The sequence below is a fragment of the Vanrija pseudolonga genome, chromosome 3 (genome assembly GCF_020906515.1).
Source record: "Vanrija pseudolonga chromosome 3, complete sequence".
Taxonomy (NCBI): Eukaryota; Fungi; Basidiomycota; class Tremellomycetes; order Trichosporonales; family Trichosporonaceae; genus Vanrija; species Vanrija pseudolonga.
Window position 1 is genome coordinate 3,719,947 of NC_085851.1, and position 26,628 is coordinate 3,746,574.

Genomic DNA, 26,628 nt, shown 5'->3' on the forward strand with positions numbered 1-26,628 from the left:
TGGCGGTTCTGAATTCTGAAATGCTTTCGGCGGAGTCGAGACCACCAGTCGGCGCAACAACAAGACCTTTGTTCGTCTTCATCCCGTGCACCAACAAGCTGCACGCAGCACAGCCATGAAGGTGGGTGATTGCTTGTGCGAATAACCACCCGCTAACCCACCCCAGATCTCAAACAACCCGCCGCAGCACCTCTCAAACTACGAAGTGCTCCAGCACTTCCTCCACCTGAAAGAGGACAACGACTACCTGCAGAAGGCAGTGGCGGACAATGCGAGCCGGCAGGTGCTGCGCGCGCACGCGCAGTACCCCGGCGCGAAGAACAAGTTTGGCGAGGCGGTCGAGCTGCCCGACGTCGAGCCGCTCGACGGCGAACAACTGCTAGCCGAGGACGACGCGGCGCGCCGCGGCCTCCCGTCCGAGCTCGTGTGGGTCCAGGACGAGGTCATCAAGTACCTCTGTGCCGACTACAACGTGACTGCGCGCCAGACGGCCAACGGCGTCGCGACGCTCGCGGACCAGCTGCAGGACTACGGGTTCACCAAGGCCGAGCTGCTGCAGGCTTGTAACCTCGCGCCGCAGTCCCAGGTCGGGCTGTACTTGGTAGGCTTGGAGGGACAAGGGGGAAGCTGACGCCAGATCATCGAGGAGTCCGAGACGCGTCTGGCGCAGCCGTACGACCAGACGATCAACCATATCGTCGACAAGGTCATTGCGCCCACGCTGCTCGCCGAGCCGCCCGAGGAGCTGTGGCCTTACCTCTCGAGCACGGCCCACAACGAGATTGGTCAGTTGGGGCCTCGCTGGTGTATCGGCAGTCAACTGACGTCCCAGCCCAAAACATCATCGATGACACGGCAGAGTACGACGAGGAGGCGTATGACAACGAGGAGGAGTACGTCCACGAGGCTGAGTGGGGACCCGGGCGGGAAGGCGGCGTCGACGACGAGGAGGACGCGACGATGGAGTAATAGGCGCGCGTTAGATTGCTGCTAGGTGTGCATATTCACTGTAGGATTAATCATGATGGCATTGTTGCATTGGTATCGGTGGTGTGCAGAGTGTCCTTAAAAGTACAGATGTTCTATCCCCCAAAGGGGTTGCCGTTGATAATGTAGTTCACCCCAAAGGAGCACAGACTGCCAATGAAGAGGCCAGAGACGAGGGAGAAGCCGGCGAGCGTGCCAGCCAGGTCCTTCTCGTCATCAGTAATGGCAGGGTTGAGCTGCGGCGACGAGGCCGTGATCATGCAGATGGTGGAGATTGCGCTGGCGGTTAGCGCGAGTTCAGTTGCTAACCTACCCATTGGTCAGGCCAAAGGCGAAGAGAATGATAAAGTACACGCTGTCAGGGAACACCGACTTGTGCGCGGCTGCGCGGCCCGGCGTGTTGCACAGCAAGAACAGAGGGAAGAAGATGACGCGCGAGACGGACAGCCCGACAATGGTCGGCGTCGCGAGGTTGCTCGCGAAGGGCAGGGACGGGATAAACGTTCGTCCGGCATAGTCGGCCACTGGGGGGTCAGGGAAGGCTCCATCAGCTACCCACGATTGAAGATGAGGAAGTGAAGAGAGATAAACACCGACGGCGACAGGGCCCTAGGCGAGTCAGAGGCCGACAGAATCGTCGTGGTGATGGGCGGGAAGATTGCCTGCGGTGTGAGTTGCGTCAGGTTCGCGTGGTCACCAAACCTCACCAGTGTCACGATAAACACAAACGCCACGGCAAACTCGATCCGCGTGTTCTTTCGGAAGACGCGCCACATGACCTGGTTTCCCTTGGTGCCACTCGCCGTGCCCTCCTGCCGCCGGTGGGCGAGCGGGGCGAGCACCGACGCGTACGCAGGATGCAGAACGAGCACGCGCAGGGCGTACAGGCATCCGAGGGTGCCGAGCGCGCCGAGTCCCCAGAGCCCGACGGCCGCGAGGGTCGAGTGCGAGCCGTCCGTGTCCCGCCCGCTGCTCGCAACGGCGAGCACGAACTGCACAGCGGACACGATGACAGCAATCGCACCCTGGCCCGACATCACGGCGAAGATCTCGCCCGAGCCCCACAGGGCTGAGAGCGCGAACACCGCCGACTGGAGGTACGAGCACGCGACGGAGAGAATGAGGGTGATGACGAGAATGAGGGGGAAGAGGAGGAGCGAGTTGGCGGCCGAGAGCGCCGGGAGGACCAGGGGCAGGATGGGGAAGGCGAGGAGCAGCGTCGTGCCGAGCATGAGGAGAAGGGACCAGCGGAGACGGGGCTCGGGGGGAGACTGGCGTCAGCTTGTCGTTCTTCAATTGGTCAGCTCACGCTCGCAACGTTGCGCTGGGCCAAGCCCAAGAAGAACAGGTTGGCCGAGCAGTAGATCGTACCGATGTAGCTCGGGAGGTTGTTGCGCGTCGACCCGGGGGGGAACAGCGCCGTGAGGAAGGGGTAAGTGCATATCAGTGCTGGGTGTCAGCTAGTGCACGTAAAGACAAATTCGCACCGTTCCAGCTGAGGAGCACGCCAGCGCCGAGCGCAGCGAACGCCCAGTAGATGGTCCGGCTGTGCTTATCGTCCGTGGCGAGCAGCTGGTCGATGCTGGCGCTGAGGCCGGCGTCGTCGTCTTCGGCATCAGCGCCGGTCGACACGGGCGCGTAGCCGTCGTTTGGTCGCGGCGGCGGGGATATGAGCTCGCGCAGCTTGCTCAGCATGGTTGGTGGGTGTTGGTGGTGGTGGCGAGTGCGGTGGTCGTGGTCGGGTCGGGTATGACGCGTTTATGAACGCGCGCCAGTCACCTCCCTACCCCAGCCAGCCAGCCAGCAGGTGACGGCGTGGCCAAAATACCTCCGCTTCGACACACATGAATGCGACCCACTTTGGCACTCGAACCGTAGTTTGGTGCAACTCATCTCGACGCACCTCCTCGCTCGACACGGCTGCTGCGTGCCACGGACAAAAGACAAGAACAACGATAACACCTGGGCAGCAAGACGTGGGCACATTGTCAAGACACGCATAAGACGCCGCAGCCTAGACGCAGCGCACAACACCAACGCCCACTCCACCGACTACTCGAGGCCAGCCAGCACCACCACCAGAGCCGCCAAAAAACCAGTGGCTCCAGCAGCAAGACCAGCTGGTCCGAAGCCGCGCAGGCATGGAGTACCAGCGCTTGTTCGAGTCGCACAACGCGGGGGCGGCACCGGCTGCTGCTCCTGCCGAGCCTGCTGCTGCTACCCCGCTGGACACCCGGCCCGCATCACCGGCCAAAGAGCCACCGAACGGGACAAGTGCGGAGGCTGCAAGGTGGGTCGTCGGCCTCGTGCCCGTATGCTTTGCTGAAACGTGCAGCGACATCGCCATTGTGCCACCAGGAGAAGTGGTGCCAGAACAACCAGCAGCACAAGCACCAGCACCAGCACCAGAGGCGGCACCACCAGCACCAGAAGCACCACCAGTACCAGCAGCGGAATCGGCACCACCCCCAGCGGCCGAACCAGCACCGCCGCCAAAGGCAGCAGTAGTGTACCCGCCCAACGTGGTGCCTAATCCTGCCGCCGCGCTCGGCGGCCCACCACGCATCGACCCCGTCCTCGGCGAGCTGCAGCGCCCTGCCATGGTCCCCGTCGAGCTGGATGAGCGTGTGGACCGCGCGAGCGTCTGGATGAAGACTGTCCCAGGCACAGGTGAGCGCTCCGCCGGACCACTCGCTGACGATAAGGCGAAGCCGTCTACTTCATCCCGAGGTCTTGCCAGGAGTGCACCAAGCTCGCGCAGCACTGCGACCGCGCGGTGCCGACGTGCGGGCGCTGCGCAAAGGGCTCCGTGTCGTGCACCCAGGGCGGGCTGTGTCACTTTGTGCCGCCCCCGCCGCTCCCCGTGAACGGTGGTGCCGCCAACGGCCCCGTTGGCGCCAGCACCAGCAATGGTGATACCGAGAAGCGGTTCACGACGGCAGAAAAGGCCAAGGGACGACCAGTGGATGATGGCTCCGACGCGAGCGATACCGACGGCGAGGATGCGGGCCGCGGCAAGCGCGTGCGCAAGAAGCGCCGTCTGTCCGCCACGGACGAGGTCGACCCGAACCTGTTAAACTTGGATGGCAGCCTCAGAAAACCCAGGACCAAGGGACCGAGAATACCTGGTCTCCCGGGGCCGGGGGCGGGCGCGAACCGGCCAGATGATGTGCGAGTGACCGAGGACGACGTGCGGTATCGCACCGCGGTGGAAGCCAACGACCAGCGGCCAGATCTGAGCTCGATGCGCGGTTTCTGCCCCGTGTGGGCTAACCGCCGGCGAGAGCTCTTCGCAGCAGCAGAGTACCTCCGCGCGCCAGTACCCACTGCTGGGGCGAGCGTGGACATTGGACCGAGCGGTGTCGCGCGCGGCGTCATCCTCGAGGGGCCGAGTTCGCACAAGACGTTCTGGGGCGAGGGAGAGCAGGCCGGCACGATCGTGACATACATGTGAGTGACAGCTTCATTGAGGAGGGCGCTAAAGTTCAGTGGCAAGCCGCGGGTCCGTGCACCTGATCGGGGAACTGCGCCGGCGGTAACTCCACACCAGTCTATCACCATCGCCGACGACTACAACCAGGCGTTGGTACGCGGTGCGGACGCGGTGAACGGGGCCAATGGGGCCAGTGAGCCGGCTGCCCCTGTACAGGAGTCGGAGCCGGTCGAGGCGCTGCTCATGGCTCAGCGCGCCAAGACGCCAGTAGTGGTCGCCGTGGCACACGACTACGAGAGCGTAGTGTTCAAAGTGCCACGGCCCGTTGTGGTGCTCGGCTGGTTCTGGGTCGTAGACGCGTGGACCGAGCCCTCGGAATCCGCTCCGTCGTCGGTCGCATGGAAGTTTCGCTTCGAATGGTGTACTGGCACACAACGGACGCCATGGTGGAGCGCGAAGAACGACCCGGAGAGGATACCGACGCCGTCGGTGGCAGGGAACGAGGTGGCCGCCTGGCCTGTACGAGGCCCTGGCGTATCGGGCCCGTCGACGCTGCTCGGCGCCAAGGAGGCACGAGCAGTGCGCGAGGTCGCCGAGGACGATCAGGAACTAGCCGCCGACCCAGCACCTTACCACTGCCCCACCTGCAGCCTCTACTCTGACCGCGTGTACGAGTCGACTCCCCTGTGCCTTAACGAACGCTGCACCGACTTCTTCGTCAACTCGGACGCTCCAGAACGCACGAGTGGCCCAGCGTCGAACGAGCCATCAAGAGCACGCGCAGAGGAGCGTATACTCCCCGAATCACTAGGCCTGAGCCTCACCCCACCAGATCCACAAACAGCACTCAGCGAGCTGCGGCGGCACGACGCGGGTCGCGACTTCTGGCGCGCATGGGTGTGCAAGCGGTGCCGACGGGCAAACGAACGCCGAGACTGGTTTGGCTTTGTGTGCGAAGCCTGCGCCTTTATTGAGGTTCCGGCACGGAAGATCTACACGGTCGACGCGCTTCGCCCGCCATCACGGCCGGTCTGTACTGGACCCCGCCCGGACGAGGGGTACGCGCAGTGGCCGTTCGCGGCGACGCGCACGGTCAACGTGTGTGAGGACGACGTGCAGGTGATTGCGCACGGGCTGGACGCGGGCTTTGGGTCGGATGCGGTGCTATCCCACGCTCTCGCTCACGACGGCAAGGGCGTGAACGTTGTCGCCGACGCCGTCCTCAAGGGGCTCCAGCTGCAAGGCGAGGGCGAGGTCAAGCTCCGCCGGCAGCTCCTCTCGGCCTTCTCGAGTCGCCCCGCCGAACAGGCCCTCTCGCCATTCTACACCCTCCTGTGCGGACCCGAGGCCGTGCCCTATATTGCGCACTTTGTATCTGGACCGTCTGTGCCCTGGGACGCGAGCGCAAAGGTGTGCCTGGACGCCATGGAGCTCGTGAACGAACGCGCTGGCCGGATGCTGCGGGGAGTTGAGTGAGTACCCATGGCTGTAACTCTTACACACGAGCTGACTCGTGATTTCAGGTTCAACTCGCTGCTTGTTTCGGCTGTGCCACCCGTGACGCCTGCGTCCGTGCATCCAGTGAGTTTAGCCACGACAGCTGGAAACTGACGCCTTCAGACTATTCCTGTCGCCGCCGATACCTGCGTCGCAATTCTAATTCTCGGCTCTGACGCCACCATCCGCCTGCGCCGGCCGCGGACACGCTACGGCGAGGTGACAGCGCAGCACGGAGACGTTGTGTCACTGCAGACAGGCGCCGAAGCTGTGGACGTCGAGGTGCGCACCGACGGGTTCGGGTTCGTCTGTGTCGCGCGCCGCGCGTACGCAAGTGCCGAGGGTGGTGACACCGGCCTCCCACTTCAGCCAACGCAGCCACCAGTGCACGCCCTTGCGCAGTGGTACGTCGGCCCGCTGCCACTCGACCCCTCCCAGCCGCTTAGACCGCACGCCGCGCAGCGCCAGCAGCCAAACTATGGTGACGAGGACGAGCCAGTAGACCCGGAACGCCTGTTTGCAAGCGAGAGGTACACGGGGCTGGAGATTGATGATCCTGCGCCACCTCCCCCGAAGGAGCTCAAGCCGCCGGCGTCGGCCCCGCTCCCGAAGATTGGCGGAGCCGGCAAGCTAGCCAAGACTCGCGTCAGCGCCGTCAAGGAGGAGCCGACCCCTGGTCGCGGACGCGGTCGAGGACGCGGGAGGGGTGGAGGACGCGGCCGGGGCCGGGGCGCCGCAAAAGTCGCTGTCGCTGTTAGTTCCGAATCGTCGCCCGTGTCGGCGGAGTCGCCGGTCACGGTCGCGGCACCTGGCCGTGGCCGTGGACGCGGACGAGGACGGGGACGTGGCGGTGGCCGTGGACGCGGCCGCGGGCGTGCGCCGACGCACGAGAGCGCGACGCCAAGCACGCCGGGGTACGTTGAGGCATATGCGCCTGACATGTCCATTATCGCGGACGTCAAGGGAGAGGAGGCCGAGGTGCCAGAGGTGCCGGAGGTGACCGTCACCGCCGCTGCGGCGGCGGACACGGACGTCATCATGGGTGAGAGCTAGAGCTTGTAGTACTCGCCATGTATGCCAGTAATATCATTATTGCACTGTTCAAGTTGTCCCCTTGAATGTGATGTGCATGCAGTATGCAGTACCAAAAAGAGTGTGCCTCGCTCCCCCGCCCCCTCTCTGTTGCTGGAGGGTGGGGGGCTGCCCGGACCGCACCTAAACTCCCGCCGCCAAGTGCGCCAGAGGGTTATCCTGCTGGGCGGCCACCCGCGCCGTGCGGGTGCAGCCATGTCTGGCGGTCAGGTCGATGAGTTTTGGGTGTGTCGGTGCCGGGGCTCGAACGCGGCCCACCTGAAATTAGCTATGCTAAGACCAGGTGTGTTGCCAACTAAGCTACGTTCGAGTCTAAGGAGCGAGGTGCTGGCAGGGTTGGGGGGTCGGCTATGAAGGGCCGGCCGGTTATGATACATTCTGAGACAAGTCAGTCGGGCGGCGAGCCTCCCGCTGGGCGCGTTGGTCCAGGCGCATAAGTACAGGCGCACTCGTTGCGTCCCGCTCTGGAATTGCGGTGAGGGAAGCCACTCGTTGAACAAACTGCTATCACTGCATCACATCTATCGTTACCAGCCGACGTCACCTCGCACTTTACGACACATGGATAAGGAGCTTGCCGGTCGTGCCGCGCGAGCTGATGTCGATCTGGCTCTGCTTGACGCCCTCGGCCGAGAAGGGGTAGACCTTGTGGACGGCAAACTTGACCTTGCCCTGCTCGGCGAGGGTGACGGCCTCGCGGGCGTAGCGCGCAAAGTCCTCGGGCGTGTTGATGAAGGGGAAGAGCGAGGGGCGGGTGACCTTGAGGACCTTGGGGGTGAGCTTGAGGGGCGAGAAGGGGGGCACGGGGCCGGAAGCGTTGCCGTAGGTGACGATCGTGGCCTTGGGGCGGACGACGAGGAAGTCCTCCTCCCACGTGTCCTTGCCGATGCCGTCGTAGACGCCGTGGACGCCCTTGCCCTCGGACCACTCGACAATCTTGGCGACGTTCTCCTCGGAGGGCGCAGTGGACAGCAGCACGAGGTCGGCGCCGGCCTCGCGTGCCTGCTGCGCCTTCTCGGCGGTCGAGACGGTGCCGACGACGTGCGCGCCAAACGCCTTGGCGAGCTGGACGAGCACAAGGCCGACGCCGCCGGCCGCAGCGCGGACAAGCACGTAGTCGCCCTTCTGGACGGGGTACGCCTCGCGCAGGAGCGTGAGCGCCGTCAGCGTGACAGTGGAGAGCGACACGCCGTCCTCGGCCTTGACGCTGTCCGGCACAGGCGCGACCTGCCATGCCGGCGCGACGGCGTACTCGGCAAAGCTGTGGCCCGCGGTCGAGAAAACGCGCTGGCCAATCTTGAGCGGGCCGAGAGGCGTGTCGACCTTCTCGGTGGGGAGCTGGACAATCTTCCCCACAATGTCCTGGCCCTGGACGTAGGGGAGGGGGACGGTGTAGAGGCCAGAGCGGCGGTCTGGGGCGGGGGCGACGTTGTGAGAGGCATGGAGTACGATGGATCGACGGGAAGAGGAGCAGTGTCAGCACAGGCATATCGCTCTCACGCCCACTCCCACGACCACTCACAGTTGTCGATGAAGTTGGCGCCAGTCCACTCAACCTTGATGAGCACCTCGTCGGGCTTGGGGGTCGGGGTGGGGACCTCGGCGAGGACGTTGACCTCGGGGCCGCCAGTCTTCTCGAACTGAGGGGGTCAGCATGGCATCGAGCGGAGCGAGATGGCAGGGGCGCAGTGTGTGCTGTCGTGCAGTGTGGCCTCACACGACAGCGCGACACGGCGGTTCGCAGCGCCGAGATCGGCTACTCACCTGGACGACCTTGTGCGTCTTGGGGATGGCAGGAGCGGACATGTTGCGAACGTAAGCGGTAGCAAGTGGGCGGTGGATGGATCGAGTAACAGCGAGGGGGACAGCGATGCGGCGGAGGGATGCGAGGAGCATAAGAAGTAGTGATGGAGGAATGCCGTGTCGGAGATGCCGCAAGCAACTGATCACACCTTTAAGGCGAGCAGGGTGGTGATGACGCAAAACGTGCTGGCTGGGGCGGGGTGGTGTCGTCGGGCGTTGCCGATAGCCCAGGACGCCCAGTATCCGCGGTGCCGAGGTGCCGCCGGGCGTGTCACACGGGGGAGATTGATCATCGTGGTCTTCGTGCACGCGTGCGCGCGGTCAACAAGCGAGAAGCATGCTGGATTCTGGATATCGACTCTGCGCTGCTGCGGGTCTGCTCCGTGCCGAGTCGGATTGCTGACTGTGCATGCGAGCGGTGGGTTGAGTAGAAGCGCTGCGGCGACTCCGGACCATGGGCAACTGATATGAGTCGTACCGGCGACTCCGGCACCGATCTCGATAAGCCGCTCAAGCGCCAGCCGACAATTCTTGGCCACACCTGTGACTCTGATTACTGGTGTACATCTGTCTATGAGTAATGCCTTCAACAGAGATGGAGATGCGAGATACAACTTGTACTACTACTGTCTACGACTTGAGCTTCTGCACTGGGCGCAGAGGCAATCGCTTAAGCCCAGCGCGTCTCGGCCGCGACGCCCGCCACAGAGCCGACAAAGGCAAGGACAAGGACGTTCCACGCGCCGCCGAGCTCGTTCCACATCGCGTCGTCGTCGACGCCGAGGGCGACCATGTTCATCCACACGCCGAAGACGGTGTCGAGGCGCGCCTTGAGCTGCATGGCGCTCAGGTGAGCCAAGAGCGCGCCCGCCGCGGAGGGGGTGGGGATCGACGACGCCGGGAGGCCGAGGAGCGACGCCTGCCACTTGCCGCTCGTGTGGTGGAGGCGCGCGCTGAGCAGGTCGAACGCCGCGGGGGCGGGGAGGACGAGCTTGTGGAGCGGGAGGTGGACGAAGGGCTCGATGACAAAGTCGGCCTCTGAGGCGTCCGACTCGTCGTCGCTGTCGTCGACGAGCGTTGGCGTGCTGTGGGGGGCAAGGTCGGGCTCCGAGGTGTCGACCTCCTCGAGCTCGGGAAGGACCTTGGGGAAGTAGGCGCACTGGGCGGCAAAGGCGAGCGACCTGGGCGGGTTAGAATGGCTCGCTTCCCGAGAGTTTAGCCACTCACTTGGCAGGGACCACGCGCATCGACGCGCCAGCACGCTCAGAGGTCGCGAACGCGATCGCCATGTCGGGGCAGCGCGTGGCAATGTACTCGGCCACGTCGGCGTTGACCTCCTCCTCTATCAGGCGGGGGAGACCAAAGCGGATGGTCGGGCGCCAGGCGGGGCCGGCCGAGCCGTCGGGGTAAGGGCGGTACTCGTTCGCCGTGGCGAGGAACTCGGGGAGCGTCTCACGGACGCAGTCGAGGACGTAGGCGGCGGGCTGGGTGATGTCAGCTTGCTGCTCATTGGGTTCCTAGCTGCACACTCACAACCTTGGTGTCGCCGAAGACAAAGTCGTTGACTGGGGCCACGGCAGGGCGCGGGAGGACCTTGGGGAGGGTGAAGGCCTTGCCTGCCATGGTGAAGCGGAGGCAGGGGGGACCGAGGAGGTGGGACTTGGTCTGCTCGATCGCCTGGGTGATGGTGCGAGCGGCAGCGGCGGCGGGCTTGGGGTGGGCAGTGGGCTGGGCGAGCTCGGGGGTAGGCTCGGGGGCAGCAGCGACGAGCTTGACCTCGCGCGCCTCGGAGAGCTTGGCGCGAGTGACGCTGCTCTTGCGGTCATAAGGCTTGGCAGCCTTGCGCTTGGGGGTGCTCGGCGCGCCGAGACCGCGGAGGGCACCCTTGCGAGCAGGCGACGGGGTGGCGACGCTGCCGGCGCTGCCGCCGTTCTCCTTGTTGCTCGAGATGCGGGGCGTGGTGGGGATCTTGGGGCTGGCCGTGGCCGCGTGGGGCGGGGTGGCGCCGACGATCGTGGAGGCCATTGCCTGTGGGGTCAGCGAAGCCAGGCGCGAAGGAGGCAAGGCGCCACGTACTGTTGTTGTTGTTGTCTTGTTGTGGGGGTGGGGAAGATGTGCTGAGGGGGTGTGGTGGTGTCGCGCTGAGAGAGAAGCCAGTTGCAGTAGCAGTAGCTAAAGTACTGTTGCTGAGGAGGCTTCGTTGTGAGAGCTGTTGGTTGGATGAGGACCTCAACACCCCCCACCCTCCGTCTTAAGTATACTTTGCCAAAGTGATGCCTTCACGACCTCATCACTTTCTTGACGAGGTGGTGAAGGCAACGATCACTCAACGGGTGCGGGCGCGTGCCCAAACACCCACAGACACACACAGACGCACCCGCGCACAGACACGCACCGCCGCTGCCGTCGTTGTCGACCCCAGCCAGGCTGCACCTGACGAGGGGGTGAAGCCGATCGGCGCGCACGGGGCCAAATCTGCCTTCGCGGTCTTGTTAAGGCTGCCTTCGTCGTCTAGTTGGAGTGGAGCGGAGTGGGGGCGACGGCGGGAGGGCGGGCAGGGCGAGCGGGGCACGAACGAGGATGGGCGCGACGCACACACACGCCCCGCCGGATCGTGCGACCACTGCTGTCATCACCTCGTCAAGTCGTCAACATGTTTTCATCAGTCGTCAGTGTGCACCGTCGTAGCCAAATGGTCAGTTGCCCAGTCCTCCGCAATGGCCAGTCGAGGCTCAGAGTGTGCAGACGTGAGCCGCATGCTAGCGGTTATCGCGATCGGCACCCTATTGTTCGCCCGACATGGTATTTTCTCCCGCTACCTGTTTCTCCGTTACTACCCCTCCGCCTCCGTACACACTCACCCAGGCGCACAGGGCGTGTCTCGGCGTCGGCGCCGGTGCCCGGCGCCCACCGTCTCCGTCTCCGTCTCCTCTGCCTCACATCACTGCCGCCCAACCTCCAAACCGCCACTAACAATCTGCCTCCGCCTCGGCCTTGTTTTGACGTCGTCGTCGTCGTCGTCGTCGCTGGCAAGCGTTATCAACGCTCGCTCCCTTCCCCGCCAATCCATCCTCGACGCACAGACCACCACCGCCATGCCAGACGCAGCCGCGGACCCCGCGAACCCGCGCGTGATCTTCACGCCGTCAGGGCTGCCGCCGACGCTCCCGCCCAACCCGGCCAACATCGCAAGCCACGAGGCGCCCGACTCGCCCGCGCCGGCGTCAGCGCACGACGCGATCGTGTCGCGCCTGCTCGTGCGCCCGGCCATGCCGGCGCGCAGCGCGTCCGCGCCGACTGCGGCAGAGACGCCGATGGGCCGCTCGGTCGCCGAGCTGATGGACGCGCCGCTCGAGCCCTCGGGCGCGCGGGTCACGAACGCGCTCAACAGCCATATCTCTGCAGTGCTCGCTGCGCAGGAGGAGATTGGCCGCGCACACCTCGCGCTTGAGGGGATCGGGGACCCGTTCGAGGATCGCGCGGAGAGCGCGCGCCAGCTTGCCGCGCGTGAGGCGGGCGTCGACGCCATCATGGCACGGGTGGGTTGCTTGCTGGAGGCAAGGGACATTGCTGACACCACACAAGCTCGCCGAGTTATCACAGACGCTCAAGAGCTACCACGACCTCGGGACGCCAGTCTTCGCCTTCGCGCCAGCTGCACCGCGCACGCCGACGCCGCAAGGCAGCGTGTCGTCGCCAGTGCACGCGCGCAAGCCCGTCGTGACTATCGCCCACCGCGGCGTACCGCCCCTCAAGGACGAGCCGAGCCTCGGCGTCGACATTGCCCGCCAACGCCCCGCGCTCTGGCTCCAGCGCCTCGAGGACGGCGCGCACCACGTCCACGCTAGCCCGACTGAAATGAGCGCGAAGAGTCCGCTGGGCGCAAAGAGCCCCTTGAGCGCCGAGACGCCCGCCATGAGCCCGTTCTAAGCAGCCTGCGTCTTACGTCGTCGTCGAGATGGTGGCGCTGCAACACCGGCCTTAGTGATACACTTCTAATCGGGCCCTTCCTCCCCCCCTCCCCTGTTGTAACTGTTGTATGATCTAATGCATGCTACCCAACCCGGAATACAAACCTGCAATGCTTCTAAACACGATAAATGCGGATGAGCCGCTGCCTGGGAAGGAGGTTAGTCGCAGCGGCAGAAGGCCTACTCACGGCGTGACAATGCGCGTGCGGCACAGGGGGCACTCCTTGCTCGTGGCCATGACGAGGTCCGAGCAGTCTGAAATCAGCACACACCACAGCTCCTCACTCACGCTGACACATGGCCAAGTGTCCGCAGTCGACGACAGCCAGCGTCGCCTCCTCGTCCTGGCACACGACACACAGGCCGCGGTCGATATCCGCCACTGGGCCGGTGGGCGGCGGCGCCTTAACCGCCGCGGCCTCGGGCGTTGTCGATCCTCCTTCGTGTGCCTCGTCACGCGCTTCTCCAGCGGCGGCTTCGTCACTGACTCCCTCCTTTGCCGGCGGCGACGCAGCCAGCCCGGCCGCCTCCTTCGCCTCGCGCTCCTCCGCCACTCTCTGCCTCTCGAGCCGCTTGCGCTCCTCGTCCACGAGCTCATTAACGCGCTTGATCAGCTCGCCCTTCTCCAGCACCTGCTTGAAGTCGACGCGCACGTGGTTCTCGTACAGGATCGCCTTGAGCGTCCCGATCGACAGGCTGCCAACGTACGAGTTGGGAAGGGCGACGAGCGAGAGAATCGACGGCACGGGAGGCGGTGCGGGGCGCGGGGCCGATGCTGGAGCCGGCTGCGCCGCGCGCGGTGGCGGCGGACGGGTGGGGTCAGGACGCCCAGCCGGCGGAGGAGGCGGCCGCGCGCCGTACCCCGCACCTCCACTCCACGGTCCGCCACCTGGCATCGAGCTCGACGGGCGGCCGTAGTTCGGTGGAGGGGGCCGCTGCTGCTGGTGCTGCTGCGGCACTGGCCTCGGCGGCGTCGGGCGCGGCGCTGGACGCGCGTTGCCATTGCTCGGGTAATTCGACGACGCTGCCCGACGCCCGGGCAACTGGCCCTGCAGCGGCACCGAGCGGCGGCGGTAGTAGCTTTCGTTTTCTGGGGGAAGCGTCATGGTAGGACGGCGAGCCTTGTAAACCGCCTGGACTAGGTCCTCCTTTTCCTTGACGCCGATAGCGGCGATATCATACGCTTTGAGGTACTCTTTCAGCCGCTTGAGTGGGAGCGAGCGGAGGATCTCGAGCGGCGCAGCAGTCACTGGTGGCGTGAGCAGAAAGACAATAGCCATACCCCACCTTGCAACATCCCCAGGCAGGGCACACACACGCTCTCGACGTCGTACCCCGTCGTCAGCGGTTCCTGGGACGGCCCGCCACGGAACGCGTCGCGCAGCTCCTGCAGCGGACCTGGTGGCGGACGGTTGCCTCGGCGCGGCATGAGGGCCTGCCCGTCGGACAGGCAGGACGAGCAGTACTCGTACCCGCAGTGGCCGCAGGCGGTGGAGCGCCTCCAGAGGGCGTTAAAGTCGCGGCCGCATTGCCTGCAGGCTGGGTAGGGGTCAGCTCAGCTCAGCCGACAGAGTTCGGCGTCGGCCTCGGCGATGGCGTAGTGCCACCCAGCGGTGATGCAGTGGTGTGCACACCGCCGCGATCGTATGGGACTCACTCGGCGACTCGACGACCGGCGGCGGGCCTGATACTGTGCTGTCAGCTCGCCCCGCCGAACGGCGCACTTACGAATCGGCATGCCCCTATGGGCAGGGTGGGCGCTCATCGGCGGCGCTGACCAAGCCTCGGTCTCGGTGTGGCGTTGAGCTAGGGAGTGGACTGCGGTGCAGTGGTCACAGTAGCCAAGCTAGCGTATCTCCGTCGCCGAGAGACAGTGTTGCTCTCTGCCAATGTTGTCGATGTGTGCAGCCCGAAGTGATGGAATACGCGTTTGTGTCCACGGCAAGTTCTGGAAACAACATGGGGCACTGCAGCAGCGCTGCTTACGCTCGGTGCTGCTGCTGCTTGGCGCGCGCAGGCCGAGCATGACGCATGGCATGTGGGGTGGGGGGAGGGGTCAGGCACGTGACGTCACGTGGAAGCCGCGTGTGCCACGTGGCCTCGCCGCCCTCGCTCGCTCGAATGACGCTGTGACGATGTCGACCCAGCCGAGCAACTGTATTGACGCCAACACCCATTCTGCACCGTTAACTCATAGCACAACCACCCGACGACATGGAGGAGGAAGAGAAATCTTCCCCTCCCCTTCCCGCCGAGCCCGCGGCTTGGGAGGTACGTTGAGCGCGAGGACGAACGAGCTGACGGCAAGCCGCGGATACGCCAGCTGTCCGGGCTAGGCATCCACGAGCTGACGATCGAGGCCGAGGCCGGCGGCGGAGGCGGGTACTTTGCCGGGCTGGGCGGCTCTCCGCGGACGCGGCGAACGAGCCACGCGGGGCTCGACGTGCCCATCTCGGGACGGGCGCGCGCGCCGACCCTCGCAGGAGAGGGGTACCACCCCAGTCCGACGCCTGCGCTGCCGACCGCGCTCGAGGCGAGCGTTGAGCTCGTCGGCGCGCGCCCCCTCGCGCGGTGCTTTGTCGCGCTGTTACTGCCCGACGCGGTGGTCATTACGCCGACCGCGTCGCCCGAGCCACCTGTCTCGCCCGCCACAAGCAAGACGACAAGACCTGGCTCGCCGGGATCCCCGCACACCACCAGGACGAGGACAATATCCCTCCCGCCCCGGCCGCAGATCAAGACGACGCTTGCGGGCTCTGGCTCGCCAACAGCGTCGGCTACGACCTCGCCGACAGCTTCACCCACAATACGGAGATCGCAGCTCAACGGGTCAGCGGGGGGCCGGAGCCGCCCGCAGCCAATTCGGCGGTCGACGCTCGCGCAGGCCGGGCGCGCGAGCTCAGAGATGGGCCTGCGCCGGCCGCCCCCGCTCCAGCCGTCGGGGCCACCGCCGAAAGTGCCCTTCTTCTTCAGCTCGATACACAAGCCGTCGACGCATCCCCGCTGGGCGAACATTGAGCCTGGGGACATGGCGCCGTGGCTCACAGTGCCTGAGACTGCTTCGTCTGTCGTCGAGGTGCAGGTTTGGGTCGAGGAGAACGGCAAGTGGCGCCGGCTTCCCGGTGTCGGTGGTGTTGTCGACTTTACCCAGCTCGCGGTGGTCCCTGCTGGGACCAAGCTGCCGCCTAATACGATCCAGTGGACATTTGCCACGCACCCAAAGTTCGTGTTCTACCTCCCTCCCCCCGGCAGCGATGTGAAGCCCGGCCCCCCACACGACGCGGAGAAGAGCGTGCTCGAGAGGAGTATCAGAGAGACTAGGATGAAGAAGGGTGCGAACGTTGGAGGGATTCATCAGTGAGCTCGAGGATCTCCCGGTCAGCTGACGCTAGGCTCGTCAACATCCAATCCGTCATTGCGGACACTCAGCGCAGTGTGGACGATTTACAACGGCAGATTGACAGCCTTATCGCCGCTGACACCGACCGCTCGGCGGTGCGCCGTGAGGTCAGTGAGCGTGCGCTGCGTGTGCGCTGGGTGAAGGACCGCGTCGCGGACGTCGAGCGCACAATTGAAGAGAGTGGGTTAGCCTGCGTGAAGTCATCTAACCCCCAGCCAAGGCGCGCATCACGCTCCACTGCGGCCGACTCGATGCAAGGCGCGCGCTGCTGACCGCTGCCGCCGAGCGCGAGGCGGTCGACAAGTCGCGGGCCATGGAGCTCGCCAGCTCCATCACCGATGTCGAGTGGGTTCTCGAGCGTGGTTGGTGACTAACCCACCAGGGACCAGCGCTCGCGCATTCTGCCGTCGATATACAAGCTGCGGGCATTCCACGCCCAAATCCTCGACTCGCTCTTCCCCATCACGCCGATATCCCCACCAGACCTGCTTTACGCCGTACTCGGTGTCCCGCTGCCAATACCCACTGGGCCGAAGGACCCCGCGCCGCCACTGACTCTCGCGCCGTCGCAGACGCCCGAGGGGTGTCCCAAGGTCGACGAGAGGACCACGTCTGCCGCGCTGGGTTACGCCGCGCTCATTGTCCACATCATCTCGCTGCTTGGCGGCACGGCTGCGGCACTTGCCTACCCCGTCACGTATGCTGGCACCCGGAGCCACGTGCGGGACGTCGTGAGCATTATGCAGGGTCCCAGGTCGTAAGTTGCCAACCAACAACCACGCTCACCCCAGGTTCCCTCTCTATGGCAAAGGCGTGGAGAGGTATCGCTACGAGTATGCCGTGTTCCTGCTCAACAAGGATATTGAATTGGTGGGTGTAAGAAGCCCATTGTTCACCCGCTAACGCCCAGCTCATGCACGAGGCCGACGTCCGAATGCTGGACCTGCGCCACACACTCCCCAACCTCAAGAGCCTGCTGCTGACCCTCTCGTCGCCCGACATGCCACCGCCTGGGCCCGTCGGCGGGCCAGGTTGGGCGAGCGGCGCGGCGTCGCGCAACTCGTCGCGGCAGGCGTCGACTTCCTTCACACCGTCTTTTGGCCGGCGCGGGTCCACGCTGCGGTCGACGTCGGTCACGTCCCTCCCGCCGCCGTTCACGCCTTCGCACCAGTCCACGTCGCTGACCGGCGCGTCCATCGCGTCGGTCGGGCCGACCGACGAGTCGGGTTCAGACTTCCCCGCATCCGAGGCCGCGTCCGGCAGGTCATCGCCGGTGCGTGAGTGGGCTTCTACGCAGCCGGTCGCATCGAGCACCCTGCGCCAGGTCACAGTGGGCGATGACGAAGAGAGCGACGACGAGACGGTCAACTCTGGGGCCACCGAGGTGGAAGGGTACGCAGTGGAGAAGTGAGGTACTAGAACTGTTAGAATAATTCCCTAGGGCCCGTGGCCATGGCCACTCTTGTACAATATATGTACGTGCATACAAGTGTGTTGGTATCATCTGAAGCGTCGCGGCGGGCCCTCAGTCTGACAGTCTCCACCTCTGCTTAGCCTCGGTCTCCCAACCCTCCCTCAACTGCCCGTCGGCCCTGGTCATGGTGTCCCCTCTGACTGACGCTTCTGCGGCACTGTGGCGCGGTTTGGTAACGTCCCACCGAAGCGCATGCGCAGGCATTGCGTGTAGTGGTAGGACGCGAAGCGCCAAGAAGGCCGCAGCGACTCCTTTCCTCTGATTGTGATAACCTGGCCGTGGCAGGAAGCGTACGCGGCGTAAATGGCGGCAGCGATAGAGCCGGGGTCTTCCGGTTCGCCGGGCGGGATGAAGAAGTGCACGACCCACGCCTCGGTTGTGCTGCTTGCCTGGGCGGCCGCGGCGGCGCCGTTGTCGGAGAACAGCGCAGCCTTTCGGAGCGGGAGGAAGGCGAGCCTCAAGCTGAGGTAGTACTGGCTCAGGCTGCAGTCGAGCGAGATGCCCAGGCTGGGATGATACTCCGACAGCGAGTCCTCTCCCGCAATATGACCCAGGCGGTCCTAATCCTCGTCAGCGGAGTCTGCGTGCGGCCGCGTCAACATATGTACCTCCCCAAGAGCCTGCGGCACGAGCGGCGTGGCGTGCAGGTTCTCGTCCCCGCCCGTGATCAGGCACTTGCCACCCGCGTTCGCTGCGACAGTGGACGAGTAGAAATGGGCCTGGGGAGTGAGATCGGTACAGTACGTCGCTCACTCGGCGGCGGGTCCAGAGGTAAACTTACAGAGTAGCTCGTCTCGCCGCTCACCCCGCTCTCGTCGCTCCGCCCGCTCTCGCTGCCTGGCGAGCCGGGACCAGGCGCGACGAAGCGGCGCTGCGCGGCCACCATGGCGAGGTACGCCGTGTGTGGCGGGAGGGGGAGGAACGCGGTGGTGGGCGGGGTGGTGCCAGCTAGCCGAGTGTCAACGTCCCGCCCAGCGGGCCACTCACTCGTCCAAGCAAGCGTAAAGCTCCCCTCGTACGGCGGCGTGCCCAACTCGACCTCTGCGCGCGTCTTGTCGTCGACGTACCCCGGCGCACAGTCAAACTCGATACCGCAGATCCGCTCCACGGCCTCGGTCACCCATGCCCAGGTGTTGGACTTGGAGGCGGCCAGGAAGCGCGTCGGGACCGACGCGAGGTGGGTGCCATCCCCGTTGAAGACTTTGATCGCGCTCCGGCCCCAGTAGTTCCGCGGGAAGATGGTGTCGTAGGCGTCGGGCATGATGGGATGGGAGTGGGTGCGTGAGTCAGAGCGAGTGGTCAACTCGTGTCTGGTCCGTCTCTGCCCATGTCATGGCACCCTCTGTCTCATGTCTCAGTTGCGTCTGTTGACAAATGCGGGGCAACGCACTCGTTGCCGCCACTTTGCCACCCTGGCCACCCAGTCCAGTCGTCGAAAGTCGAAAACCACAATCTCGATAGACTGTCATCATCCATCTCACCTCTACACAAACCCACACCACAATGGGCGACGCTCCGCGGGGTTCACCCACACCGCGCGCCGCAGACCCGCTCGCGACGCTCGAGTGTCTGCCCGACGACGCGCTCTCGCACGTGTTTGAGCTGCTCTCCGACACCGACCTCGTGCGGCTGCGGCAAGTGTCGCCCATCCTCAACCGTCGCGTAAGCAACCTTCTCGTCCCCACCTAACACCCCCAGGTCTTGGCCCTCGGCATTCCGTTACATCTGACGCACCACACGTTCTCGCACGACACGCTATCTCCCCCCTCGGCCGCGTGGCCCAAGCCCCGGCTTTTCGCGCACAACGGCCGGATATCGCGTTCACTCGCAGCCCACAGCCTGCACGCCGCGCAGCTGGGCCCACAATGGAGCCAGCGCGTCATCCCCGCCCTTAGTGTGTCGTCCGACCGCGTCCTCCTCGGCGTGGGCACCAAGCTCGTCGTCCACACGCTGCACTCTGGCGGGGAGTACGCGCCGCGCGTGGTCGGCCCGCCGAAAGAGATCCCCTTCGTGTCCAAGTACGCCGGGTCCAAGGCCGACATTGTCGGCCTGCACCAGCTCCCCGGGGGCAGCGTCGCGGTCGCGCAGTTCGACGGCACGCTGCAGCGCGTGCAACTTGGTGCGGGGCTCAAGTCGACCGCGCACTACGCCGTGCCGAAGGCCGCAAACATCCACGTCCTCGCCGGCAAGGAGTACACCCTGCTCGCCGGGTTCGGCGACGAGGCTCGCCTGTACGCCGCCAACTCGCCCTGGGTACCGCCCGCGACGCTCGCCCTTGGGCGCGGCGTGCGGCCGTGGTCGGCGCTCGTGACGGACGAGCACGCGTTGGTGGGCGTATCCGGTGCGATCCGCGTCTGCGACCGCAACCTTCAGCCCATACGGGAGCTGCACGGTGCGAAAGTGGGCCACTCGGCGCCGTACGGCCTCGTCGCGGACCCCCGCAAGCCGAGCCTCCTCCTCGCGGCGTGGCATGACGGCGCAGCAAGGATGTACGACCTGCGCGCGCCGAGCGCCAGCGCAGTGCTCGAGCTGCGCGACCCGTGGTCGGATGCCGCGCTGTACTCGGCCGCCTTTGTCGGCGAGTCATCGGTCGCCGCCGGCTCGGCGCAGCACGGCCAGGTGAGCGTGTGGGATGTACGCCGCCCCGACGACGGTTGGAGCCTCTTCTCGCCTGGCGGACGGGGAAGCCCAGTCTACGAGCTGCACGGGGAGGGCGGGCGCCTGTGGGGCGTGACGGAGCGCCGCGCATTCGTGCTCTCGTTCGACGGCGCCGGCGAGGTCGAGCACGGGTTGGTCCAGGCCAAGGTGCCGCCGCCGCGCGGCGGCGCAAAGGACGTGCCGACGGGATGGAGGCAGCGAGGTGGTAAAATGGGCTGGACGGTGCATTATGGCCAGCACGCCATCCACGAGGTCACCATGGGATATCTGCATGGCGAGCGCGGCATGACCTTGTTCGAGACCAAGGTGCCGGCGTAAGCACGCTAGACAATACTCTACATATCTACATAGAGCTAGACGCGACTAGATGCAGCTATGCTGCCGCTTTGACGTCTCCTGCCCACGAGGGCACCTCGAACGCGATCGTCTTCACCTCGAGCGTCTCGAGGCAGACAAGCGCCACAGTGCCCGTCTCGGCGAACGACGGCAGCAGGATGATCCTTGTCGGGGCTGCAGAACCTCCCACGAGCGCCGTCTCAAACTCGGGCTGGTTGCCAAGCACGTACACGTCGGGCCGGTGCCGCAGGATGAACGGGTCCGTGTCGGGGAAAGGGTAGATCCACAACGTGTCGGGTGCCGTCGGCGCAACATGTCTCAACTCGAGGGTGCGGCGGGCCATGCGCAATCGCGACTGGCCAGGGAGGTACTTGAACAGGTCGTTGATGTTTTGTCCACCCGTCACCAAGAAACTGGCGTCAGCAGCGATTCATACACACCCTCACCTCCTGTCGCCGGCCTGGAACCAGCCTGGGTTCGTATTGCACTCGAGGCCCTCGGCCTTCTTGCCGCCAAACATGACCTTTGGCAGAGCCTGCTGTGGGAGCAGTGCGCCTGCGGGGTCTGTTGGGCCGGGTACGAGGTTGACGGGCAGCGAGCTGGACAACAGGTCGGAGATTAGGATCGACAGCGTCTTGGACGGATGCGCCGCCGCTGCCGGGTCGGCCGTGTGGCTGAACCGGGGTTTCTGGCGGGTCAGCGTTTGCAGGGGTAGCTAAACCCACTGGTTTCCGGTCCTCCTTGACTGGTGCGGCGAGCGAGTTGCCAGCAAAGACGACCCGCGCAACTCTTGCTCCTTCTAACTGGTCCTGGGGACCACCATCCTCGCCCATCAGCCATTCCACCAACAGCTGCGCTTTCAAGTCTGGAACTGTGCTCTCGGCGCCAATCGACAGTCCAGAGACACACGCGACCCAGGTCTTCTCCTTTGCCGTGCCATTCGTGCCATGTGCTGCTGTGGTTAGTCACAGCTGGCACGAGTCACTTACAATCCTCATCCACGTCCATCGCGTCAGAAGCCTTGGCCTTGCCCTTGACATCGCCGTTGGTCTCTGGGCGATACAGGTCCGGCAGGCCAGCGAAGCACAGGTCGACGACCTCAAAGTCACCGTTGCCGGTCTCGAGGCCCAGCGCGGCCATGATGCAACCCGTCACGATACCGCCGTCGGCCCGCATCCGCTCCTTGCGAATCACGTCACCGACGAGGCGCACGCGCCCAGACTCGTCCTCGAGGTGCACGCTGTCCTGTGACGAGAAGAACTTTGGCCGTTCTGGTGGGGGCGCGATGCCGGCGGGGCCAGACATGTCCTCGAGGACAGACGGCTTGAGCTTCATGTCCATGTAGATCGTGCCGACGATGTAGCACAGCTGCCCGCGTTGCAGGTTGAGGACACGGGGGAGGAGGGGTGGTCGGCCTGGACGTGTTAGCTTGTGCCAGCGACAGCGCAGCTACCCACCTCGAACGTTCTTCCAGCGTTGAGCTGCCCTCTCCTCCACTACTGGGCGCAGCTCGATTAGCCGCACAAAGTAGATGTTGGCGTATTGGTGCTTGTACGACCGTTGTCCACTGTCGATGAGGAACGGTGCTGAGAGCTCTGGCAGCGACGAGTACGGCGCGATCGCGCGCCGCAGCGGCTGGCCTGGCTCAAAGGATATTTCCGAGGCCATGATTCTATGCTGGATCCGAGCTGAAGTCGCTCGTGATGTAGGAGTTTGCGATGCAAGATGATGACTGGAAGACACAAAGCAACTTGGAGACGCGCCGAAATGACTGTCCAACTGAACGCGTCTGGTTGACGAGATTTATTACGTAAAGGCGAACGCGACTGGCTTTTGGGTGAGGTAACCTCCACACAACAACAATCAACCGTCAGTGGGCGTGTGTCGTCTTCCCTCCCATCTTCCTTTCAACTCTCTCTTCCCCCTCTTCCCTTCGCCTCGTCACTTGGCATCATACTTCATCTCTGGCCATCACACGACTACCACTCTCTCTCTCGTCGCATGACCCTCTCGGCGTACCTCCTCTCACAAATGAACCCCAACGAATCGTTAGCATCAATGCCGCCGCCAAACATGATGCCGCTACAGACACCTCGAACCCCCGGGGGCGCACAGGGAGGCTTCTCTTCTGCCGGATACACCGCTTCCAGTGTCATGGGTGCCAATGACGGTAGCCAGTGGGGTGCGCACCACGGCGCTCCCTCTGCATGGGGAGGAAGCCAGTGGGGGGGCACACAAGGCGGGTTTGGTGGACAGCCCACCCAGGGAAGGTTCACCCCCTGGTCCGAGGAGCGTATCGCTATGATGCAAGCGCGACTGGCGAAGAAGCTCGGACCAGAGTACGTCTCTCAACGTCCTGGTATGGGTGGAGGACCCAAGCTTAGGTGAGTGGACCACGGTCGTCCGAGTTCATTGCTGATTGCGCAGCTATCTCGAAGGGTGGAAGGGTGAGCTCACGCCAAGGTAGAAGACGAGCTAACAATGCAGCTATCAACTTGGCCAACGATGTGTTTGGATTTAACGGGTGGTCTTCAACCATCATCTCTCTGAAGACAGACTATGTGAGTCCACTTCTGTCGCTGTTCCACACATCTGACTCGAAACAGATGGACGTCACGGACCAGAACCGCGTCACTCTCGGTATCACTGCCATCATCCGCGTGACGCTTCAAGACGGATGCTTCCACGAGGATGTCGGCTATGGTACTGCTGAGAACTTACGAGGAAGATCGGCGGCGTTGGAGAAGGTAGGTCAAGAAAATGAATGTGATCTGACCTGTGCAGGCACAGAAGGAAGCGGTCACCGACGGCCTGAAGCGTGCTCTGAAGCACTTTGGCAATGTTATGGGAAACTGTCTTTACGACAAGGACTATGCCGCTGCTGTGAAGAAGATGAAGGTTCCACCTGTGCGTAGGAAGTGTGTTGCGCTCCTGACACCCTAGGCCAAGTTCAACCCCGAAGAGCTCGAACGCCGACCAGAGTTCACGCCTCAAGGTGCACCGCGTCCAGCGTCTGCAGTCCCCTCACACGTCAACGGCAATGCCAAGGTCCCTGTACTTGCCCCCGTCCCCGCACCAGCTATCCACCGGCCCGCAACAGAACGAGGCGAATCTCCCATCCCCAGGGCGGACACGCCACTGCGTTCTCTCGATGATTCGGGCGACAGCAGCAGCATCATGGACGGCATCGAGGGAGAGTTTGCGTTCATGGAGGGAGACTCGTTCTTTGACGAGTTCGACCGGCCAGAAGCGATGGAGACTGAGGTGTGAGTGTGTCGTGATGATAGTATCTTGCTGGACAACTGACAGAATCAGCACTACGCCTGTCACGAACGAGAACACCGTGCCACCACCGCCGCAAGCTAACAACGCCCCTGCCTATCAACACCGTCACCGGCCCGACTTCCCTGCGCCACCAGTCGTACCCACCTCAGCGTCATCGTCAACATCGGTTCTACGCCCCAGGAGCGAAGCCAATGGAACGGAGCGCAAGGTTGCTGGCGCATTTGCCTTCCCGAGCAATGGTGCGGACGGCAAAGAGAAGTCTGCCGCGGCGGCGTCCGCAAGGCGCGCCGCCATCATCGCGGCAGCGGCAAACGGTTCAACGGCAGAGGTTGCTCCTCGTGGTTCATCCGGCGCATCAGCTGAAGCAGCTCCTCCTCGTATTCCATCGGGTGGCGTAGACGGCGTGGCAACCAGGGCCTCAGTCAACCTTCGAACTCATGGTCAGAACCTGGAAATTGAGAACACGGACACGCCGGGACGCTATGGCGCCTTTGCCAGTGCTCGCGGCGTCAAGCGGGATGGGTGAGTCGTTGTCCATGCGTTCGCACTGTAAAAACTGACACACGGACCACAGGAGCGAGTCGCCAACCAAGCTGGACCGTGCTCGGCCTGGCGGACCTCGGTCTGCGCTGAGCGAGCTGCTTGTGTCTCCGGGCGACCCCGGCAGTGACTGGCAGAGTAAGCGTTCACGCTTCATGTAGTGGCTGTCGTGTCAAAAGTGTCATCATGTGTAGTCGGGTTCCAAGCGTGTCATCAGTTGCGTGTGCCCTGTTGTTTATATAGTCTGTCATTGGTGACACCCCGATGAATGGTGTGTGTCGCCGCAAAGCCCTTTGCTCTTTTGCACAACAGGGCCCTAGCGCATGTTTCTCACTTGCCATAGTGCTGCATATCCTACTGTACACCGTCATTGGGGTCCCATTTTTAAGCAGAGAAGAGCTTGATGGCGAGCTCGGTGATGCCAATGTCGTTGGTGTTGAACTCGTACACGCCGAGAAGGGCACCGGCGGTTCCGAAGCGGAGGGCCCAGCGGGCGAGCGAGCCAAGAGCGCCGAACTTGCGCTCGTGGACGTAGTCGTCAATGCACGACGTGAAGCCGATGTGGGTGTGGATGACGATGGCGACGCCGAGGGCTCCGTCAAGGAGGGGCTGGGGGAGGGGGTCAGTGTCAGTGCGCGGGAGGCTTCGTCTCGCGACTCGCGTCCACTCACGTGGGCGGTGGGCGACGCAACGACAGCGGCGGCAGTGAGGGGGATCAGGCTGGCCGAGAGGAGGCGCTCAAAGGCCCAGTGGTACGAGCCGTGGGCGCGGTTGGGCGTGGGGAAGTCGGTCGGGTCGTTGACAGTGCCCTTGAAGATGGCTGCGGGGTGTTAGCGGCCGTCGTCGCGCGAGCGAGTAAGCAGGCAAGGGGCAGCACTGAGACACCTGCCTCTGCCTCGTGCCCCTGCCTCTGCCTCGCTCCAGGCCACGCCTACGCACCGTTGTCGGGGGTGTACTTGAACCCGGCCGTCTCGTCGGGCGAGATGGCCTGCCTGCGCTTCGACGCCTGAACAGCGACGACACGCGCTGGGAATGTCAGTTGTGTGCTCTGTTCCATGCACCAATGCCGGGGGTATGGGTGTGAGGTCGAGAGGCAGTCAGCGTACACACACACACATGCGCGCCATGTGTGTCTGCATGCGCCTTGTTGGACGTCGAGACGGTCGTCGTCGTCGCCGTCCTCGACAATCACACCCCCGGCTATTGGCCAGGAGGAGCCAGACAAACGCACAGGTGTGGAGGGGCCGCACGCCGAGAGCGAGACCGGTGCGGAGGGCAGAGACGGGGCGGACGAACGACATGGCTTCGGCACTGGTCTGTCAAGGCTAGGGAGTGGGGCGTGGAGAGCGAGCGAGCGAGCAAGAACAACCAAGTGATGGCGAGCGACCAAGTCCGGCTGCGAGCGAGCGAGCAGTGTGCGTGCGTGCGTGCCAGGCAGGCAGGCTGCTAGCGTGCACTCAGCCTACGTCGTACTGCAGCGTAGATGCCTCCGCTCTCACCACCCAAATACACCCGGGTTGGGTCGGGCGCGCTCGTCGGAGTTTTACGGTCAGTTTCGGTCACCGCGTCACAGCCAATCGCGCGGGGCTCAAATCACCACTGGCGGTCCGGATTAAACCAGTGAGGTCACCGACGATTCACGCTCAACCGGCCATTAGCATGCCACCGAGTGGTGGGTGTGGCAAGGTTGCTGGGGTAACTTTTGGTCTTCATCGCAGTGGGGGGACCACCTTCAACAACGGCAACGACAACTGCACGGACCAACAACAAAAACACAACATTCACGTCATAATAGCGATCAGAGATCTTGGTGGATAGATTGTCTCATCGGCGCGAGCCTCTGAAGTAGCAAATATATATGATCACATCACCTCGCACTGTGCTGTCCTCGTCGTCCTCCTCTTCGATTCGTCTCAAAAATCATGAATCAACTTCCCGTCGGAGAATCGAACTCCGATCTCCCGCGTGACAAGCGAGCATACTAGCCGTTATACGAACGGGAATAGCCTACACTTTGGTTGAGTTCAAGCACCGCGCGGATCGTCTTGGGCGTAGGGCACAGGATTGACGATCGACGACTACGGTCATGATGGTCTGTTTGTTGTTTGCGCCTCGTCACCGCGCATAACCGCTGCATATTTTTACTGATCTG

At 64.1% G+C, this 26,628-nt stretch overlaps 13 protein-coding genes and 1 non-coding gene across 14 annotated transcripts; 6 read left to right on the forward strand and 8 right to left on the reverse strand.

Moving 5' to 3' along the window:
• Window positions 1-115: 115 nt before the first annotated feature.
• LOC62_03G005002 (uncharacterized protein) lies at window positions 116-969 on the forward strand (the record flags this gene model as incomplete). The annotated part of the gene is made up of 4 exons (XM_062771528.1): window positions 116-121; window positions 167-601; window positions 638-785; window positions 833-969. 4 exons carry the CDS (start codon window positions 116-118, stop codon window positions 967-969), a joined length of 726 nt encoding a protein of 241 aa, XP_062627512.1.
• A 113-nt stretch (window positions 970-1,082) lies between these two features.
• Window positions 1,083-2,682, reverse strand: SLC29A3 (Equilibrative nucleoside transporter 3; the record flags this gene model as incomplete). The annotated part of the gene is made up of 5 exons (XM_062771529.1): window positions 1,083-1,266; window positions 1,301-1,511; window positions 1,547-2,258; window positions 2,297-2,436; window positions 2,475-2,682. 5 exons carry the CDS (start codon window positions 2,680-2,682, stop codon window positions 1,083-1,085), a joined length of 1,455 nt encoding a protein of 484 aa, XP_062627513.1.
• Window positions 2,683-3,128: 446 nt separating this feature from the next.
• Window positions 3,129-6,970, forward strand: LOC62_03G005004 (uncharacterized protein; the record flags this gene model as incomplete). The annotated part of the gene is made up of 6 exons (XM_062771530.1): window positions 3,129-3,277; window positions 3,323-3,657; window positions 3,693-4,437; window positions 4,477-5,892; window positions 5,944-6,001; window positions 6,041-6,970. 6 exons carry the CDS (start codon window positions 3,129-3,131, stop codon window positions 6,968-6,970), a joined length of 3,633 nt encoding a protein of 1,210 aa, XP_062627514.1.
• A 536-nt stretch (window positions 6,971-7,506) lies between these two features.
• Window positions 7,507-8,927, reverse strand: ZTA1 (putative quinone oxidoreductase). The gene is made up of 3 exons (XM_062771531.1): window positions 8,774-8,927; window positions 8,532-8,649; window positions 7,507-8,421 (listed from the first exon to the last, which is right to left on the reverse strand). Exons 1-3 carry the CDS (start codon window positions 8,903-8,905, stop codon window positions 7,562-7,564), a joined length of 1,110 nt encoding a protein of 369 aa, XP_062627515.1. The 5' UTR covers window positions 8,906-8,927; the 3' UTR covers window positions 7,507-7,561.
• A 555-nt stretch (window positions 8,928-9,482) lies between these two features.
• CNB01190 (Clampless protein 1) lies at window positions 9,483-10,837 on the reverse strand (the record flags this gene model as incomplete). The annotated part of the gene is made up of 3 exons (XM_062771532.1): window positions 9,483-9,993; window positions 10,040-10,296; window positions 10,346-10,837. 3 exons carry the CDS (start codon window positions 10,835-10,837, stop codon window positions 9,483-9,485), a joined length of 1,260 nt encoding a protein of 419 aa, XP_062627516.1.
• A 1,056-nt stretch (window positions 10,838-11,893) lies between these two features.
• LOC62_03G005007 (uncharacterized protein) lies at window positions 11,894-12,841 on the forward strand. The gene is made up of 2 exons (XM_062771533.1): window positions 11,894-12,351; window positions 12,398-12,841. The coding sequence occupies exons 1-2, from the start codon at window positions 11,908-11,910 to the stop codon at window positions 12,740-12,742; spliced, it is 789 nt and encodes a 262-aa protein (XP_062627517.1). The 5' UTR covers window positions 11,894-11,907; the 3' UTR covers window positions 12,743-12,841.
• A 13-nt stretch (window positions 12,842-12,854) lies between these two features.
• LOC62_03G005008 (uncharacterized protein) lies at window positions 12,855-14,718 on the reverse strand. Its single transcript, XM_062771534.1, has 5 exons — window positions 14,512-14,718; window positions 14,441-14,473; window positions 14,071-14,322; window positions 12,972-14,032; window positions 12,855-12,930 (listed from the first exon to the last, which is right to left on the reverse strand). The coding sequence occupies exons 1-4, from the start codon at window positions 14,546-14,548 to the stop codon at window positions 13,065-13,067; spliced, it is 1,290 nt and encodes a 429-aa protein (XP_062627518.1). The 5' UTR covers window positions 14,549-14,718; the 3' UTR covers window positions 12,855-12,930; window positions 12,972-13,064.
• A 237-nt stretch (window positions 14,719-14,955) lies between these two features.
• On the forward strand, window positions 14,956-17,665 carry Uvrag (UV radiation resistance associated protein). The gene is made up of 7 exons (XM_062771535.1): window positions 14,956-15,054; window positions 15,092-16,140; window positions 16,176-16,363; window positions 16,399-16,528; window positions 16,566-16,940; window positions 16,975-17,053; window positions 17,094-17,665. The coding sequence occupies exons 1-7, from the start codon at window positions 14,998-15,000 to the stop codon at window positions 17,592-17,594; spliced, it is 2,379 nt and encodes a 792-aa protein (XP_062627519.1). The 5' UTR covers window positions 14,956-14,997; the 3' UTR covers window positions 17,595-17,665.
• A 114-nt stretch (window positions 17,666-17,779) lies between these two features.
• Window positions 17,780-18,918, reverse strand: LOC62_03G005010 (uncharacterized protein; the record flags this gene model as incomplete). Its single annotated transcript, XM_062771536.1, has 4 exons — window positions 17,780-18,217; window positions 18,266-18,376; window positions 18,439-18,605; window positions 18,645-18,918. The coding sequence occupies 4 exons, from the start codon at window positions 18,916-18,918 to the stop codon at window positions 17,780-17,782; spliced, it is 990 nt and encodes a 329-aa protein (XP_062627520.1).
• Window positions 18,919-19,143: 225 nt separating this feature from the next.
• On the forward strand, window positions 19,144-20,678 carry LOC62_03G005011 (uncharacterized protein). Its single transcript, XM_062771537.1, has 2 exons — window positions 19,144-19,319; window positions 19,356-20,678. The coding sequence occupies exons 1-2, from the start codon at window positions 19,161-19,163 to the stop codon at window positions 20,631-20,633; spliced, it is 1,437 nt and encodes a 478-aa protein (XP_062627521.1). The 5' UTR covers window positions 19,144-19,160; the 3' UTR covers window positions 20,634-20,678.
• Window positions 20,679-20,688: 10 nt separating this feature from the next.
• On the reverse strand, window positions 20,689-22,367 carry POLD2 (DNA polymerase delta small subunit; the record flags this gene model as incomplete). Its single annotated transcript, XM_062771538.1, has 5 exons — window positions 22,109-22,367; window positions 21,641-22,066; window positions 21,377-21,603; window positions 21,098-21,339; window positions 20,689-21,064 (listed from the first exon to the last, which is right to left on the reverse strand). Exons 1-5 carry the CDS (start codon window positions 22,317-22,319, stop codon window positions 20,689-20,691), a joined length of 1,482 nt encoding a protein of 493 aa, XP_062627522.1. The 5' UTR covers window positions 22,320-22,367.
• A 285-nt stretch (window positions 22,368-22,652) lies between these two features.
• On the forward strand, window positions 22,653-24,637 carry rad22 (DNA repair and recombination protein rad22; the record flags this gene model as incomplete). Its single annotated transcript, XM_062771539.1, has 8 exons — window positions 22,653-23,035; window positions 23,079-23,098; window positions 23,139-23,212; window positions 23,258-23,398; window positions 23,436-23,558; window positions 23,595-23,917; window positions 23,967-24,458; window positions 24,511-24,637. 8 exons carry the CDS (start codon window positions 22,653-22,655, stop codon window positions 24,635-24,637), a joined length of 1,683 nt encoding a protein of 560 aa, XP_062627523.1.
• Window positions 24,638-24,704: 67 nt separating this feature from the next.
• Window positions 24,705-25,891, reverse strand: sdh4 (Succinate dehydrogenase [ubiquinone] cytochrome b small subunit, mitochondrial). Its single transcript, XM_062771540.1, has 4 exons — window positions 25,708-25,891; window positions 25,416-25,502; window positions 25,148-25,296; window positions 24,705-25,085 (listed from the first exon to the last, which is right to left on the reverse strand). The coding sequence occupies exons 1-4, from the start codon at window positions 25,775-25,777 to the stop codon at window positions 24,861-24,863; spliced, it is 531 nt and encodes a 176-aa protein (XP_062627524.1). The 5' UTR covers window positions 25,778-25,891; the 3' UTR covers window positions 24,705-24,860.
• A 516-nt stretch (window positions 25,892-26,407) lies between these two features.
• On the reverse strand, window positions 26,408-26,479 carry LOC62_03G005015. The gene has a single exon. It is a non-coding gene; the product is annotated as a tRNA-Asp (tRNA).
• Between the last annotated feature and the right edge of the window lie 149 nt (window positions 26,480-26,628).